The sequence below is a fragment of the Protopterus annectens genome, chromosome 1.part1 (assembly GCF_019279795.1).
Source record: "Protopterus annectens isolate FY-2018-M chromosome 1.part1, PAN1.0, whole genome shotgun sequence".
Lineage (NCBI taxonomy): Eukaryota > Metazoa > Chordata > Ceratodontiformes > Protopteridae > Protopterus > Protopterus annectens.
This window is the reverse complement of record NC_056726.1, coordinates 1,302,161,712-1,302,180,490: the sequence shown is the minus strand read 5'-3', so window position 1 is coordinate 1,302,180,490 and position 18,779 is coordinate 1,302,161,712. Positions and strand designations below refer to the sequence as shown.

Below are 18,779 nucleotides of genomic sequence, written 5' to 3'. Positions count from 1 at the left end.
ACATCACCATCTAACCATCAACTGTTTGCACTTAACCACCAATTACTCACCCTACAAGCCCAGTTTTCTGTCCTGATAGTATCATTCATATATGTATCTGTTATTATTCAGCTTTACATCTGCAACTACAGATTAGACTCTGCATCTCTCTGTATAGTAAGCCACTCATTTTTTTACTTTGTACAGTTGTAGCCTTAATAGCTAACACCATAAATTTTGCTTTCTGTGCTCTACTTTTGTACTGCAGTTTCATACTTCTGCTATAACTCCATATGTGTGAAATGAGTCCAATCAGATCAGTCCACTATCCTGAACAACAAGCCTAAATAAATAAATACAAGTAAGTAACGTGAGAAGACAGCTTTACAGCGATTTATTTTCTGTTTGTTTCGCTTCCTCTCTTATATCTTTAATCTCTTCTGAAGGCCACTTCCTGTGAATGAAAGCTCTTTTGAGTCACATCTTGCAGCTTTGCACCCGTTGACTATCTGCTTCACTGCAACATAGCCTGTAATGCATGGACATCATCCAGGCAGCTATCCAGGGGGTTTATCATTAGGCCATAGCCATGCCTCCTTTGTGCATGCCCAATGGCAATGAAGAGGTGACAATGCAATAGGTGTTGTTAGGAATTTCAGTTACTTCTGCTGGTGATGTAACTCTCTAGATACCCTCCCCTATAAGCAAACTCTACCATCATGTATCTGATCTCCATCTCATTAATACTGACTCATTATCTGTCCTTATTACAAGTCCTACAAGTTCAGCAAAAAGTCCTGAAATTACTTGAACCATGTTTCATCCGACACCCACCTGTTCAATAAGGGGTTTATATCTAAATTACAAACACCCCAAGAAACATGTCCCCAACCCTTCCCTCTGAGAAGCAAACTGGCATGCCCCATCATTTCTTTTTTCCCCTACCAAGTCCCTTCAATGCCCACTCCACCAATTAAGCAAAGACTGCCTTTGTCACAGTTAGAGCGTCATCTGCCCACATCATGTCACCAAACTGTAGCTTTCTTGAACTAGAATCTAACATTTCCTTTTTAGTTTGTGATCAAAATCAACTAGTAATGTCTTCGCACCCACTCTTGGGGTCATGTAATCTTCTCTACATTGTAAAGTAAAAAATGAGGTTGTTTCTTACTCAGTGCCCACAGATAGCAACAAATAAAGGACATCCTCCTCTGCTGATGCAGACACCTTCATTTTATTCCATTAAACCCATCTTACTGGTTATTTCCACTAGTTCTGCCCATTTCCATTCATCATAAGCCCATCACTTCTGAATCTAGAGTAGGACTGCCTGTGAGATGGAATCACAACCTTTGAGTTTCATTACCTAGTCATTCAAACATCCCAGGTCATTCCTTGTACCTTTCACTGTTTTGTAAATGCATGAGGTACTTCTTGGTTTATAAGGATGCATCTTCTAGGTGCTCATCATAACAGTCCAATCTCCATCCATTGTCTAACTTGAAAAGTGAGACAGATGGCAAATATGGCTTTGTGATTCATTATCTCAGAAGTGCTCTAGTAACAATAAGTTCAGTATCTGTGTAATACATGGAATAAAAACATCACAGGCACATTTCTCTGTCTAATCATCCATTGAAGCAGACACTTGTCAAGCCAACAATGATTGAAATGTAATTGCTGAAAACCTAAAGATGCTCAGAGGATTGAAAAAAGACACACAATGTTTTTTTTGTAGGAGGCCAAGCCCCCCCACACCCACCCAAATTCTCTGCTAATTAAATATATAATCAAGCAAAGCATGCACAGATGTCCAAATATCTTCCTCTACTGACTGCTTACCTGAAAGTCGTCTGCAACTATGGGCTCCTTTGCAAGCACATGACAGTATACATTAACCTCTGAACCCAGCTATAGAGTAGATGTTTTCAATAACTCATTTTCTCCCAAATCCGAACTGTGTGAAAAGTAGAGGGATAACATGCTACTCCAGTTAGCTTTCCGAGACTTTAGCTTACAGTAAGCTACTAACCACAGCCAGCTGAGATTTATTCTACCGTTGTTGAAGCAAAACAAAAACTCTTGCTTACCCAGAAAAGTAGAGGAATTCCTACTGTGACACTGACAAATTTTATTTATCTGTATGAATACCAAATGAATCTCCCCAGAAAAAGAAATTGCTATGGGTTATGTGGTGACAATTTGGTCAACAAAATTACATAAATAAACTCTCCATTTCACGGTATTAAGGGAGTGTAAAGGGCAAAGCCAGTGTATGCAAAGGAGAGTGATGTGCATTTGTTTGGTAGTCACTTTTTTCTACTGGAGAATTTGATTTTTGTCAAATTATATTGGCTGAATAGCATTTCTTGATTTCAGCAAGCCACAGCAGACAACAGAATCAATGCCTAACCAGAAAAATAAGACAGTTGTTAAATATGGCTTGGTGATATATTATCGTAGTATTCTATTAACAGTACATATCTGAAAATACATGCAGTAAAACCATTACAAGCAAATTTCTCAATATGACACATCTTACAAGTTTTTCATGCATTTTCATAGAATTATTGCTGGATGACTTAACTTACCCAAAATATAACAGGGATAAACATTCATAAAAATAGATGCATCTTTTCCTTAATTTATGTGTCCACAGCACGTGAAGGATTACTGTAAAGCATGGATGTGAGGCCTTGAGTAGAGTTTGCCCTCCAGGTGACTTCAGAAAAAAGTTAATATCTATGTAACGGATTTATTCAGAGTGCTTAGGTAGCATGGTGATCATATTAGCCCTGATATGCTGCTCTTTCTGTACTTTGAATCTTATTTGAGAAATGTGCCTTACTGTGTGCATCAAGCTTGTGACTTTTCTTTCTTCTTTTTTTTATCCACAGGGATTCAGATTATGATGACATGGATGATGATGACCCATTCAACCCTCAGGCACGTAGACAGACATCTCGTGTGACAGGCAGGCCACACCTGCCAAGTTTCTATAGCTACAGCAGTAGCTGCGGCAGCCAGAACAGCCTGCGTGTCTCAGCCCCTCCCATTTCCAACGCCCCCGTCTCACAGTACATGTGAGTAGCCACACCCTGCAAAAACAGCAGGATAAGAAAGGAAAGATGTTTCTTAGAGACATGGTATCCATCAAGCCTGAATTTGTAGTGTTTAGAGGTTCTGCAGCTTCATCTGTTCTATACTTTTAGTATGTAAAGCAAGAAAGTTACTGTCCAAGATGTGTGCTAATCCATTGCATTTTCAAGTTATGCTAACATCACAAAAGGTAGGAGATACCTTCAAATCCAAGTAAAAACATCTTGCAGGCATCTAACTCTGGTTAGCGCTTTCTACCTTGTTGATGTGAAAGAAACCTTACAGTTGTCAGCTTAACCATTCTAACACATATAGCCCTACGCATATTATTTGTAGCACATGGCGCACATTCAAACGATGCTTCTTTGTGAACAGAAACATACTGAGAAGGACACTCAAAATGCTTCAGCATAAAAAGCAGACAAAGAGGGCCATTGCCATGGCAACAGTGAAGAAGGAATCTGTCCTTCATTTGTTTCACTGCTGATACCCAACTCAATCCAGCTTTCAAAGTAGGCCAGCTGAAGTGTAAAAAAAGAACTGGTAGTTACCTGTGAAAGCCAAACATTGATGAATTCATGCCAGGTGCTGTATTTCGTTAGTTATATTGGGAAGCACTTGGAACCCTTAAACAAACAGAGAATAAATGCAGAATGCAGAACCTTTACCACTCCAAAAAGGTGGTCCATGGAGATGAGGGAGTGAGTATGGGAACTGAATAGTCTTGTAAATCTGCAACCAATTTTGTTCTCTTCTGCCCCGAAGGGCTGAACACCCACAAATCCCTTACAATTCTCTTATGTCTGCAGATATGGAGTATCCTTTTCAGGTAGTGACATACATGCACACAGACCCACACAAAATACACACAGAAGCGCACACGCATGTACACACATGCACACAGACGCACACATGCACGCACATGCCCACACACAATATGTGTGTGTGTGTCTGTGTGTGTGTGTGTGTGTGTGTGTGTGTGCGTGTGTGTCTATATATATATATATATATATATATATATATATATATATAATATGTATTTTTTTTTAATTCCAGACTTTCTGTATTGTGATCTGAATAAACATGGAGCTGACTTATCAATTCTGCTTCATGATATGAATTAGTAGCCATATCAGTAGCAATCATAACAGATTTACACACAGAAGACTATACTGCTGAATATTCCATACAAACGTCTGTGAATAATGCAAGTCTAATCCATATATATAATGACTAAGGACACCATATTTAATTTCCCAATAAAATGTTATTTTTGCTTAGTGACTAAATGCCTGTAAAGAATATGTTAGTTACAATATTCTTTATCAAGTAAAGAAAGCATTAAAATATTTGTATACATCTGTGTGGAAATTAGGTCCATTATAAATCATGTTTTGTGATTAGTAAAAAGCACCAGTTTTCACTGATGTAAATTATCATTTCTTAGTAGAAAGCATTTGGCAGGTTAACGAACTAAAAATTACACACAACCAGGCTTAGACTTGGTGGATGAAAAAGGATACTATGTCTTTAAGAAATGCCTTTATCTAGGGTGATAAAGCAAGGTCCCAACATCCACCAGCACCTTTAAGAGCCTTCAGCCTTAAATGCACCTATGGGTTATTGATAATGGAAATGCCAAGCTAGTTTCATGCTCAAAATAATTCCATTAGAGGGCAGAGTAACTCAATGCCATGCCAGTCTGGCTGCCTTTCTGCTGCTCAGCTGAGACTTGTAAATATGGGGGGGGGGATATGGGGTTGTACCAAATGAAGGCTGAATAAGCTAGGAGCATGGTGGGGTGGTTTGGTAATGACTATTTTGTTTGTGACACAAAAGGTTAACTTTGGTCTTAACAGCTACAAAAAATAAGCATTACATTTTATACTGTGGCCAGGGAAGAGCAAATGTTCCAAGGTCAAAGACAGCTCACTTTTAAGAGCCTTAAATGACAAAAGACCATGCTCAATTTTCAGATTGGTAATATATGAGACTCTTGCCTTATAATATCTGTAGGTGTCTACTGCTTACCTACTACTGCTGCTAGAACTTCTTAATCCGATAAGTAAGGCTCTTAAAAGTGACTGTCAAGCTTGGGCCTAATGCTCCACCCCAATTAATGCTGTACGTATTGTTGTATAAATTGCACTAGACATTAACAGAAAGCATATCACTCACTTCTGGTTTTCAAACTGTTCATTTACAAAGAAATTCCAGGACCTTACAGCAAGCAGCTCATAAATCTCTCAGATATTTGATATCTTTCTTCTATTAAAAAATGCATTGCCTGGACATATTTTAAAGCTGCAGTCCTAAACCAATATGAAAATATGTTTTTTTATAGTTAAGAAATTCTGATTTTCATTAAGCAATGCATTTTTCACATTTTGTAAAATGAAATATTGTTTTCCCATATAATTCTAAATGTCAGAGAGGTTTTGCAGCATGACGTGAGAAGAAAATATCATATAATTGGCTTTTATTTTCTTTTTTGTATATTTAATGAAAAAAACATTCTGAGTATATACATAGACAGTGCACTGTGAGATGTGAACAACTAATAATAATACATTGCTGTTCTGAATCTTATCACAGTTGGTCCTGATAGACAATGTATTTAACAATTTCTTTTGGTCCACATGCAAATCTCAAATGAAACTGATTCTCATTTTAGAAGATATGTGATGGTTTTTTTTTCTTAATCTGTATAAACAAGATTCTACTTCAAGCCAAGAGCACAATGAGCTACAATTCACATTGTGACAGATTAATCCAATACTCCTTCTGTAGGAACATTTTATTATTTAAAAGCAGGATAATTTTGCTCATTGTATAAAATGATGGAATCAGTTTGGCTTTATTAACTAAAAGCATATTTATATAGTGACACACACACACATACACACACACACACACACACACACACACACACACACACACACACACACACACACACACACACACTCACTCTCATATACATATTAAAATGACTCTTACAACTTTTGCTTTGGTGAAGCTGATGTTACCATATGCTAATATGGTATGTTTGTGTTGTGTCCTCTGTATTACTAGTTTTAAGCAGTAATCAAAGTTGTGAGCTTTATTTTTATAACTTGTTATAACTAGGTTTATTTTTTGTTTGCTTTTTTTTAAGAAGATAAGCTGTTTTATGCGCATGGCAAGAAAGAGGAGACATTCTTTCACAGGCTTGTTATTTACTGAAGTTTAACAGGTTTAATTCATATCTTTTGGATTAGGAAATCAACACAGAGCAGTCTGAAAGATTTCATCTTGCATTGAATAATTATGCTGTTATTTTAAATGAAGCAGCTACTATCATTTTAATGGTGGTGGAATGTTATGCTTTTGTTCACATCATAGTCTTGAATGTGTATGTCTATAACAGATGACATATGGGAAGAGTGTCTTTCAAATGAGGACTTGTGTGATTGCTGCAGTGTAGAAATAAAGGCCAATTGAACAAGAATTCCAGTTTCTCTCCAGTATAGATGGCATTTGGAGACAAAATTAAGGCAGACAAAACCCATAGAATAGCAGGTATGGCCTTGGCAACTCTCACTGAGGTGTTAAGCTTTAAGCGATTGACAGTCATTTAGTTATCAGTACAAAGAAAAGCACACCAACACTCCACAAGGTAAATGTCACGCTGCTGAATGAAACAAGTAAAACAGCAATCAAAATGGTAGCAGCAGCAACAACCATGCGGTTCTTTCCAAAGGATAGCTCAGCACAAGTAGAACACAGTAAATAAAATCCAAATGGTATCAGCAGCAACAACCATGCGGTTCTTTCCAAAGGATAGCTCAGCACAAGTAGAACACAGTAAATAAAATCCAAATGGTATCAGCAGCAACAACCATGCGGTTCTTTCCAAAACACGGCTCAGCACAAGTAGAACACAGTAGATAAAATCCAAAAATCAGGTTTAATAAGTGCACACAGTAGGTAAGAGCTTTCACAATACAGCTTCTTCAGACCATTTAAAAGTGCAATCAATTAAGCAGCCTTTATATACTCAACATCAATTAATTCTGATGTCATAATCACAATTTAAAGAAGCAGAACCATCATGCAAAAGTAGTGATTCCTATATACACAATAAAATGAGAAAAGAAGCCAATAACTAATAAACATATACTAATATTTAACATATATATATATATATATATATATATATATATATATATATATGTACAAATACTAGCAAAGCACAATGAACCACTGTCAACTAAAATTCATACATATTACTCATATATTAAAATAAAATAAATCACCTAACTCGCGTACTTTTGGTTTTAAGAAAGGGTCTAATCGAAGCCCTCTCATTCAACCTTTTACCTGAATCAGCTCTCAAACACATGATCCATTTAGCTTCCTTCTCTTCAGTGATATTTCTAACATTACCTCCTCTTATACTAGATGAGATAACCTCAACAACCATAAATTCAAAGGTATGCTGATACCCTGATAACATCACGTTTCGCTAACGCATTGGTGATCAGACCTGTTCTGATATTATAAAGATGCTCCCTAATTCTATTTTTAAAACATCTGTCTGTCTTCCCTATGTAAAATGATCGACAGGCCACACATACAGCAAGGTATACCACATGCTGGGTATTACAGTCCGCTGAACAGTTAAAAACATACTCCAACCCTGTATCAGGATGTACAAATCTAGCAGCACTATTTATGTATGGACAAAAATTACACATACCACATGGATTAGTGCCTGTTGTAACACCAGATCTATCTCTAGTTTTTTGATAACATAACATTCTTTTCAAATTACGTTTATTCTTATATCTAAACCTAGGTCTCCCACCTATAACACTTGCTATCTGTGGGTCAGTCAGAAGTACATTCCAATGTTTATTAAAAATGTCATAAATATTCTTATTATCTATAGTATAGAACATAGGTATCCTGATCTCAGAACACTCTGGAAAATTTCTGCATCTCTCAACATTAGAGTGACCAGAAAAATAGGGCTTCGCTCTATCTCTCCTCAGAGAGTTTAAATCAGACAGCCCTTCTTTCAGGTCATACTGATGATACCCTCGCTGTGTAAATCTTTCTTTAAGGTTTAATAATTCTGAAGAGAAACCTGCATCAGTATTATTCAATCTAGAGATGCGCATTCCCTGCCCCTTCACCACATTACGGAATATATAATTCGGATGCATACTTTGTCTGTGTAAGAATGTGTTCTTGTGACATTCCTTCCTAAATATTCCTGTATTAAAGGAGCCATCACTCAACCTTTCCACAAAAACATCCAGAAACGTTATCTTCACTGCTGACAAAAACATAGTAAACTTTAAATAACTAGTGGCACTGTTCATCCATTCCACAAATCTATCCAACAGATTCTTACTACCACTCCAAATAAAAAAGACATCATCCACAAAACGCCTATAATAGGTCTGAAGAAGCTGTATTGTGAAAGCGCTTAACTACTGTGTGCACTTATTAAACCTGATTTTTGGATTTTATCTACTGTGTTCTACTTGTGCTGAGCCATGTTTTGGAAAGAACCGCATGGTTGTTGCTGCTGATACCATTTGGATTGCAGTCATTTAGTTATGTATGCATTTGAAGTGTTCAACAAGGTTATAGGTGTTGTCTTGATGGAGAGTGAAGCATAGCTGCACATAACAATGATATTTTAAGTCCTTCTTTTCAATAGCGTATTGTAAATGGAGGAGGTACACAGTGAATACAAGTTTCATGATTATTTCTCAAACACAATCTGCCCAGATTATAATATATTTGAAAAACAAATAACAAAATAACTTTTTTGTGGGGAGTCAAGCTTCCAGAACCCATCATGTGGGGGAACCGTACACACCCTCTAATATATATACATATATATATATATATATATATATATATATATATATATATATATATATATATATATATTGTGATATAACCACAAAAATAGAAGAGATAATACTTATAGGTTCATAGGTTCATAGGTAGGTATTAGGCTATTGGCCCTAGGCCCTATATAAGCCTAGCCAAAAAGGTACCCTGGTTTTCGCCACACAAGAAAATTATTTTCCCTGTGTCACTGTCGAGCAGAGCCACAGAAGTGATCCCCGGGGTGAATTTCCTATCTCCCATCCAATCATCAAGACTTTTCTTGAAGAGTGCTAATGAGGAGCTTTGTTTGATATAGATAGGTAGTTTGTTCCAGAGTATGGGAAGTATCTGGGGCAGGAATCTATCCCTCTGGCATGTTCTGTTTATTGTGATGACAAGGTTTAGGTTCCTAGAGCGTGTAGCTCGGAGGGGTTGGGATTTCTTTAAGTGAAGCATGTCCAACAGCTCTGGGTTTGACATAGCTTTGTATGTTAGGCAGCAATCGCCTCTGAGTAAGCGATATGCGACGGAGTAAAGCTTGAGTTTTTTGAGACGATCTGCATAGGGCATCTGTTTGTGAACTTCTAAGTATAAAAAAAAATAAAATGAAAAGTGGCTGCAACAACAGATAAGCTTTTAAATATTTAAATAAATAAAAATACGCAGACTAAAAACAGATAATTAAGCTTCCGTTCTTTATAGGTGGTAGAACTTCTTCAGAATGCAATACATTTGAATGACAATATGATAAAAACTAAGATACAAACCATGTGAGAGAACATTAGAATCTTATTAATGCTTATATACATTAACCAATGAACTAGCAGTATACATTCAAACTAAACAAAAGAACACTTGTAAAACTGAACATATGCAAATTAATCAGTTAAACCATCTCAGAGCACATTTTATGTTTATATTTTCATTTAAACCAGGGGAAGCTTCAGAGTTCAACAGTAGCTGCCACTTAAGTTCCCTTAGTTCCAAGTAGGTAATTGTATTACCAAAGAAAACATCAACCTGTTCCAGCACCAAAAACTGAAACTTAACAAAATTAGCACATGTCATACTATGTTTAGCAATAGCATTATTCGTGTTCCTAGACCTAATAGCCCCCAAATGCTCTTTAATTCTGTCTGACAGTCTTCTAGAGATTTTCCCTACATAAAAGCTGCTGCACGAAGAACAAATACACAACAGAAGATGAATGACAATTAAACTGTCTAGAAAAAGTGACAGTATAGTTGCAGTGTGGGAACTTATAAACAGAGAATAAATAGATGTAGAGGCACACAACACATTCATGACAACAAAACATTCCTGGAGCTGTAGAATCAGTTAGTTGTTTCTAAAAGAAATTGTTTATCCCTGTTTTCAAAAGAAGCTGTTATGTTCCTGGATCTACCGAATACAGAGACAGCACCTGAAAAGGCCAACCCACTTAGTTCTTACCTTCTGTTCCTCCATTCTCCCTTTCTAAAAAAAAAAAAAATGCCTGAATCTCCTTGTGTTCTGACTCTGCTTCTCAAACATTTTGGAAATACAAAGTATATTTTAGTGCATTTATTAAAACGGTATTTGCCTTAATATTGCTACAATTCAAGTGCCCTAGGTTGCACTGCATCTGAATTGTTTTAGTGTTGTTTTAGCTGCTTTTCTGTATATATAGACTTTTCTGTATATGTAGACAAGGTACTTATGCTACTGTATTACTCCCTCTTAAACTGTTTTTCAGTTGTGCACTTGCCTTGCTGCATTTAAATAGTTTTAAATTGCTAATTTTGTAAAGTTTTAATTGCATTTACTGTTTAGGGCTACACACTCAAGTGCGTTAGCCTTTTCTGCATTTATCTATTGTATTATTGCATTGTTTAGTCTGTTTTAACAAAAAAAAATATATACTATCTTGTTTGCTCATTTCCTGCCTTTCTTAGCTAGTATAGTCCAGATCCCAGGCTTTGCTGGTTTCAGGACTTTATTTTCTGTGCTCAGAGCTATACAGACCTTGCTGTGGTAGAGGGAATTCCTACTGCTTACCAGTGGGGGTGGTGAGCATTGTACTGCCTTATTAACACTAGAGGAGTGGTTTCCAGGGTTTGTGGTCTGCACTGTAGTGGCAGAACAGGTAGCTTACATCCTTCTAGGTTGGGAACTGCTGATTGAGGGCTCAGTGTCTGTTATTCTAAAAGTGTATTAATTCTGGTTTAAGCACTTGGGCTTTCAGGCCAGTTATTTTACATTAAGAGGGTTCGTGGTCTGCACTCTTGTGGGAGGAGAGGCTGGACTCTGCCCTTCTGAGCTGGGAATTTCTGGTTGAAGACTTATAGTGCATGCATATCTGAACTGCTTCTTACTGAAGTTGGTGCACCTTGTTTGTTGTGGCATAGACTGGATTCGGGCCTGCTGGATCTAGCTTTGTTTGTGTAACTTGAGCACTAACCCAGGCATTCTCTAAAGTATTCAATTGTATTTATTACTGCTTGGTAGTAACTTGATTAAAGTGTAGCTATCATTCTAAGTCTTTTGGATTAAGCACTTGGGCTTCAGACCAGTTGTTTTACATTAGGAAGGTTTGTGGCATGCACTGTGGTGGCAGGACAGGTAGCTTTCATCCTTCTAAGTTGGGAACTGCTGATTGAGAGCCCAGTGTCTGTTATTCTTAAAGTGTATTAGTTCTGGTGTAAGCACTTGGCCTTCAGGCCAGTTATTTTACATTAAGAAGGTTTGTGGTCTGCACTCTTGTGGGAGAAGAGGCTGGACTCTGCCCTTCTGAGCTGGGAATTTCTGGTTAAAGGTTTATAGTGCCTGAATATTTGAACTGTATCTTACTGAAATTGGTACACCTTGTTTGCTGTAGCATAGACTAGATCCAGGCCTGCTGAATCTAGCTTTGTTTATATGCTTGTTGTTTGTTTGCTTGTTATTTCCCTGGAACGCTAATTCCACCTAATATGCGGCTTCTCAGCGGTTATGTGGATCACTAGTGACATCTGCATTGCTTACTGTACTTATTTCCTTGTTTCACTTGAAAGAAAGTTACTGTTGTCGTTTTTTGCATTTAAGTTACCTGTAACACATTGCACTTAAGTTACCTGGCACTTGCTCACTAAAGCAATTATATAAGTCAGCACTAAAAATTAAAAGCACTACACCCTCACTCCTCACTGGCCCTGGTTTTCAATTATTAAGGAATTCCCAATATTATTCTAGCATGTCCAAAGGTCAGTTGTCAATCTCCTCTCCGGTCCAGCTGGTGAATCTGGGAATCTTGAGGCAATGTTACAACTGCCTCATGTACACAGACAACCCTCTCCTCCTCCCAACAAATTCCAACACATGTGAGAGATGCAACCATATAGCCAAACTGGAGGCTAAGCTCTCTCAACTCAGTACTGGCATAACCAGTCAGGAGGAGAAGGAAACCACACTCACTACAATTCCAGTCTCACATAGACCTACCACGACAGCAAACCAAACACATAATCACACAAAAACATACTCAGAGGCTCTAAATAAAGATCTGCCAAAGCAGCAGAGACCTCCAAAGCAGACACCCAAGCAGCTGCTACCCCAAAACAAAACACGTGCAACACATATCTCACAAAGCCAGTGTGCCAAACAGTCACAGCCCTTAAGACTAAACAACACACCTGATACACTTGTAATAGGTAACTATCGTCAGGCACACTGATGTCCCGCTCACCAGGCTGAACAAGGAGAGGGTCACGGTGAGCAGCCTGTCGGGCACTAGGATCCGCCACATAACACAAGCACTCAGGTCACTCCAAGGCAAGTACAAATATGACTCAGTCATTGTCCATGCTGGTGTGAATGACCTGAGACGTACCTCCCTGGACTACATGAAAAGAGACATAAAGGAGCTCTCTGAGCATGTAGCCCAGGCCGGTATGACCCTGACCTTGAGTAGCATCTTACCCTCACCAAGAATTATGCCACAATATGAAGACAAGATGATCAATTTCAACAATTGGCTTAAGTACTGGTGTCATTCAAAGGGGATCCAATGCCTGTCAGCTTGGGATGATATGCTCGACAAGCCACGATGCTTCGCTAGGGACGGCTTGCACCTGTCACCCCTGGGCTTTCGGATATTGGCAAAGGCTCTTGCTACCGCCATAGTGCCTTTTTTAGGCAAGGCTCAAAAGACAAACCCACCTCCATAGGTATCACAAGGGATAAGAAACTAAGATTAATGCTACTCAACGCCAGAAGTCTAAACCTCAAGATGCACGCACTCGAAACTCTCCTTAGCATGGAGAACATCGATATCTGTGCAGTGACCAACAAGTTGCTTCACTACAATTCTCCGTGCCAGTTCAGAAAGAGTTTTTTTTAAAAAACAGTTGTTAAGTCCACTTCAGAACGTATGAATAAATGAATGCAAAGAAGGTTTTCACAGTTTTAATTAAGCGCTTTTCGTCGCTCTCACATAAAGCGACTTCTTCAGATTAAAACTTCACTTGCAAATGATATCTGTGCAGTAACAGAAACCTGGTTCAGGGCTCCTGAGAGCACCCCAGCACTACCAGGTTATACCTCATACCATGCTTTTCGACCCCAAAACTTGGACCGAACCACAAAAGGAGGGGGAGTATCGATATTCATCAAAGATACCCACACCTCCAGGTTGGTGGCAAAGCACGAAGCATCAGAGACTATCCATGTGCAACTAACAGTGGGTAAAACTGCCTTCCAGTTTATAGCCTGCTACAGACCACCCTCCCAAACCCAGGAAACCCACTCGGCCTTCCTGAGAACACTGGAAAATATGAAGGTCTCTCCAAACACCTTTGTATTGGGCGACTTCAACTACCCAAACATAGACTGCTGCTGCTGAATTACTCTAGCTCCAACACCCTAGCCCAAAGGTTCCTAGAATTTATAAACTCAAATGCTATGGAACAACTTGTTACCACTCCCACAAGAGGGGAAAACATACTGGACCTGATCATCACCAACATGGGGACTCTATGCTCCAGACCAGAAGTGTATCCCTCACTGGTAAGATCAGACCATAAACTAATCTCACTGGATATTCACATCCCGACCCCACCCCCTGCCCAGAAAACCACAGTGAAAAACTTCTCTAAAGCAAATTTCACACTCCTCAAAACTGAGGTGGAATCCTTCAAAGCCCCCGGGCCTGTGGAAAATACGGCCCAGACCGCAGAATCCTTTATAAACGCATTCTATGAACACCTTCAGGAATGCATAGATCATGCGATCCCAAATAAAACCAAGACCCAATCCTCCAAAGGCAGATGTCCTGTCTGGTGGACCCTAGCCATAAACAAACTATACAATAGAAGGCGGAAGCTACTAAATGATTGAGCAAAATCCCAAAAAGGGAAGGCATCACTGATCAGTATTAGCAAAAAACTACGGGCACACATAAAATTGTCTAAGGCCAACTTCGAGAGAAAAATTGCACAGGACACTAAGGATAATCACAAGGCTTTCTTTAGTTATGTTAGGAACCTGGGTGGTAATTCCCAGATATGCTCAGAATTAGTCCAAAATGACAAAAAATACACCGAACCCACAGACATTGCCAACATCCTAGCTGACAGGTTTGGCACAAACTTCTCCCCCCCTCCCCACCAAAAGGGCAAATATCTATCCCAGCAGAGTGCTGCCCCCCTGACATCTCAGATGTTCAGGTAAGAGCCGCCCTCTCCAAAGCAAAAAACACAGCATCAATGGGACCAGATGGTGTCCCGGGCTGCGTCCTACATGAACTCCAAGAAGAGCTAAACCCAAACATAAAACTACTGTTCAATCTCAGCATTACTACAGGATATGTGCCCAAAGAGTGGCGTACAGCAACAGTGGTCCCTCTCCATAAAGGTGGTGGAAACTATCGCCCCATAAGCCTGACTGGCTTGGTCTGCAAAGCTATGGAAAGGATCATCATGGACCTCATAAATAAAGATATTGGGGACCTACAAACACTGGATCCTACCCAGTTCGGCTTTGTTAAGGGCAGATCCTGCCTCTTAAACCTGGTTGATTTCTTTGAAACAGTCTCCAAGGCCATTGACGAGGGGAAGGTGGTCCACACAGCCTACCTGGACCTTGCAAAAGCCTTCGATACAATACCCCACTCGGGCATTATAGATAAGCTCACCAGCTTAAATATAAACCCCTATGTCACTAGATGGATTGCAAACTGGCTCAATGACAGAACCCACATGGTTAGAATTGCTGGAGCCATGTCAGACTCCAAACCAGTTACAAGTGGTGTCCCACAAGGCTCAGTCCTGGGACCTCTCTTGTTCGGTATATATTTCTCGGAGGTACAGGCCAACACTGAAGGACTGTGGCTGACCAAGTTCGCAGATGACTGCAAACTGGATGCCATAATCGACTCTCCAGCCAACACAAGCATCCTCCAAAAGGGCCTCATAGAAACAGACAACTGGTGCCAGAGCCATGGCCTCAAGCTAAATGCCAAAAGTGTATAGTCATCCCCTTTGGCAAAAACAAAGTGCCCACAAATTACCACATAGGTGGTAATCCATTAAGTACAGAAGAAGTAATTAGGGACCTGGGACCCAAGTTGATAGCAATCTCTCATTTGACAACCACGTGGCCAAAGTGGTTAGAAAAACATTTTATATAGCCCACCTAATCATGAAGGGATTCACATCTAGATCAAGGGAGGTCATCGTGCCTCTTTACTCATCCCTCATCAGGCCCATAATTGAGTACAATGCCCCTTTTGGGATGTACCTTACCAGACACCTGCAGCAACTGGAAAGACCCCAAAAGTACCTCACCAAGAGGATCAAAGGGCTCAAACAGATGCCATATGCTGCCCGGTTAAAGAAACTCCAGCTCTACTCAGTGGCATACCGCCTGTTCAGAGGCGATCTGTGCCTGACGTATAAAGCCATGTCCAACCCGGAATTAATGGACATGCTGCACCTCAGAAAATCCAAATCCCATCGAGCTACGCTCGAGAGACTTGAACCTCAGCACTGAAATAAATAGGACATGCTGGAGGGACAGATTCATAACCCAGAGGCTCCCTTCACTCTGGAATAAAATCCCAGTCCAGGTTAGGCAGAGTCCCTCATTGACTCTCTTCAAGAGGAATCTTGATGAGTGGATGGGAGATCGTAGGTTTACCCCGGGTATCACTTCTGTGTCACTGTTAGACAGAGGCACAGTATACTAACCTCGAAAAAGGGCATAGCAAAATAAATTTAAAATGGGTGGCGAAAGCCAAGCACATTCTGGCTAGGCTTATAAATGCCCTAGGGCAGATAGCCTAGTATGAACCTATGAACCTAAATTGCAATTTTATTAGCCATTTTGTGCTGATTTCTATCCCTTTCAGCTTTCTGGCTTAAAACGCGTGTGTTTGCTCATTTTTCGCATCATGCAGTGCCGCGGATCTACAGTTAAACTATTCCAGGTCCTAAAATATCTGCTCTTCAAATTTTCCCTTAGAACTAGCTGGTTTCTCAGTAGTAGCACTAAAATTTGAACCCCTGTGACTAGCACTTGCTCTAGAACCTGCTGGAAAGCACTAGGAAGCCTTAAACTGATACAAGCACTCAACTCTCCTTGTTAATAAGGAGAAATTAATCGTAGGCACTAAACAGCCTATAACTGCAAAGTACCTTGCAAAGGTAAGGGAAAACAGCTTTTGTACTTTACAAAAAAATGCAGCTAAACAGGCATGTCCAAGGGTCAGCTTTCGGTGATTTCTCCTGTCCACCTGGTGAATCTGGGCATACTGGGGCAATGCAGCAACTGCCTCATGTACACAGACAACCCTCTCCTCCTACCACCCAACACTACAACCTGTGAGAGATGCACTTACATAGCCAAACTGGAAGCAAAGCTCTCTCCAGCCAAGATTGTGCTAGACAGTCAAGAGGAGAAGGTTAACTCCTGCAGTACACCTCAAGCAACACATAGCCCTTCAAAACCCACACCATCAACTCCCACACATAGCAACACTAAACCCACATATGCAGAGCCCCTTAACATTAACATGCCCAAGCAACAAGGATCTCTGAAGCTGAAATGCAAACAAACACCAATCACAACCAAAGTGACACATAGCTCACAACACCAGTGTGCCACCCAACAACAGCCCCTAAGGCAAGGCAACGTACCCAACACTTTAGTCATAGGTGACTCTATAGTCAGGCACCCTGATGTCCCACTCACCAGGCTGAGCAAGGAGAAAATTACAGTCAGCTGCCTGTCGGGTGCCAGGATCTGCCACATAAAGCATGCACTCAAGTCACTCCACAAGTACAAATACGACTCTATCATTGTCCATGTTGGAGAGAATGACTTGAGATGTACCTCCCTGAACTACATGGAAAGAGACATGGAAGAGCTCTTAGATCATGTGGCCCAGGTACGTATGACCCTAGCTCCGAGTAGTATCCTGCCTTCACCCATAATGATACCGCAGTATAAGGACAAAATGATTGACTTCAACAATTGGCTAAGCTTCTGGTGTCATTCAAAGGGGATTGAGTATCTGTCTGCCTAGGATGACGTGATTGACAAACCATGATGCTTTGCCAGAGATGGTCTGCACCTGTCGCCACTAGGATTTAGGTTACTGGCTAAAGCTCTTGCCACCCCTATAGTGCCTTTTTTAGGCAAGGTTCAAAGGACAAAACCACCACTGTAACAGATACAAGCATGCAAAATCTGAAGGTAATGCTACTCAATGCTAGAAGTCTAAACCTCAAAATGCACTCTCTCGAGGCACTCCTAAAAATGGAGAACATTGATATCTGTGCAGTAACTGAGACCTGGTTCAAGGCTCCAGAGAGCACCATTGCAATACCAGGCTACAACCCTTACCACACTTTTCGTTCACCAAACCAGAGCTGAAACATTAAAGGTGGAGAAGTGTCCATATTCACCAAGGATAATCACACCTCCAGGCTAGTTGCCCAACACAATGCATCTGAAATTCTCCAGGTGCAACTAACACTAGGTAAGATTGCAATCCAAATTGTAGCTTGCTACAGGTCCCCCACAATGCCCCAAGAGTCTCACTACACCTTTCTAAACATACTGGAAAATATTAAGATACAACCAAGCACCCAAAGACTGGGTGATTTCAACTACCCTGCGATTAACTGAGAAAACTACTCGGGTACCAACACCTTTTCCCAACAGTTCTTGGAATTCATAAATTTCAACTCCCTGGATCAACTAATCCATAGTCCCACCAGGGGCTCCAATATCCTAGACCTGGTCATTACCAACATGGGAGATAGATTGGGAGGGTGGCCTAATGACAGGGTTGGGAGGGTGGCCTAATGTTTAAGGTGTTTGCCTTACCACCGCAAGGTGCAGGGATTGAATCTCACAAGGGATAACTGGCTAGGCTTAAAATGGCTCGCAAGGGTAGTTAGCTTAGTACTAATCTATGAACCTATGAACCTATGCTCCACACCAGTGGTCACCCCTTCATTGGTCAGGTCTGACCATAAGCAAATCACCCTTGACATCCACATCCCACCCCCATCCCCCAGTACAGAAACCTCCATAAAAAAACGTCTCCAAAGCCAACTTCATGCTACTCAAGTCAGAAATGACAAACTTAATGACACCCATGCAGATGGTAGCTGAAAGTTCGACTGCTGAATCCTACACTAAGGCACAGTAAGAGCATATCCACTCATGCATGAATCGTGCCATCCCAAATAGAACCAAGACGCTCTCCTCCAAAAAAAGGAAGCCAATCTGGTGGTTCCATTCCATAAACAAACTATACAACAGAGAGAAGAAACTGTTGCAGAAAAGAG

At 40.2% G+C, this 18,779-nt stretch overlaps 1 protein-coding gene across 2 annotated transcripts in view; it reads left to right on the top strand.

Moving 5' to 3' along the window:
- Positions 1 to 18,779, top strand: part of TTYH1 (tweety family member 1) — a 1,335,534-nt gene that overhangs the window by 1,260,146 nt on the left and 56,609 nt on the right. The window contains exon 12 of one of the 2 annotated variants that reach the window (XM_044081666.1): positions 2,877 to 2,925. In XM_044081666.1, the coding sequence (XP_043937601.1) occupies positions 2,877 to 2,925 (49 nt within the window). Of the gene's footprint in view, positions 1 to 2,876; positions 3,063 to 18,779 lie in introns of both variants that reach the window. The other variant, XM_044081659.1, reaches the window with a different exon arrangement.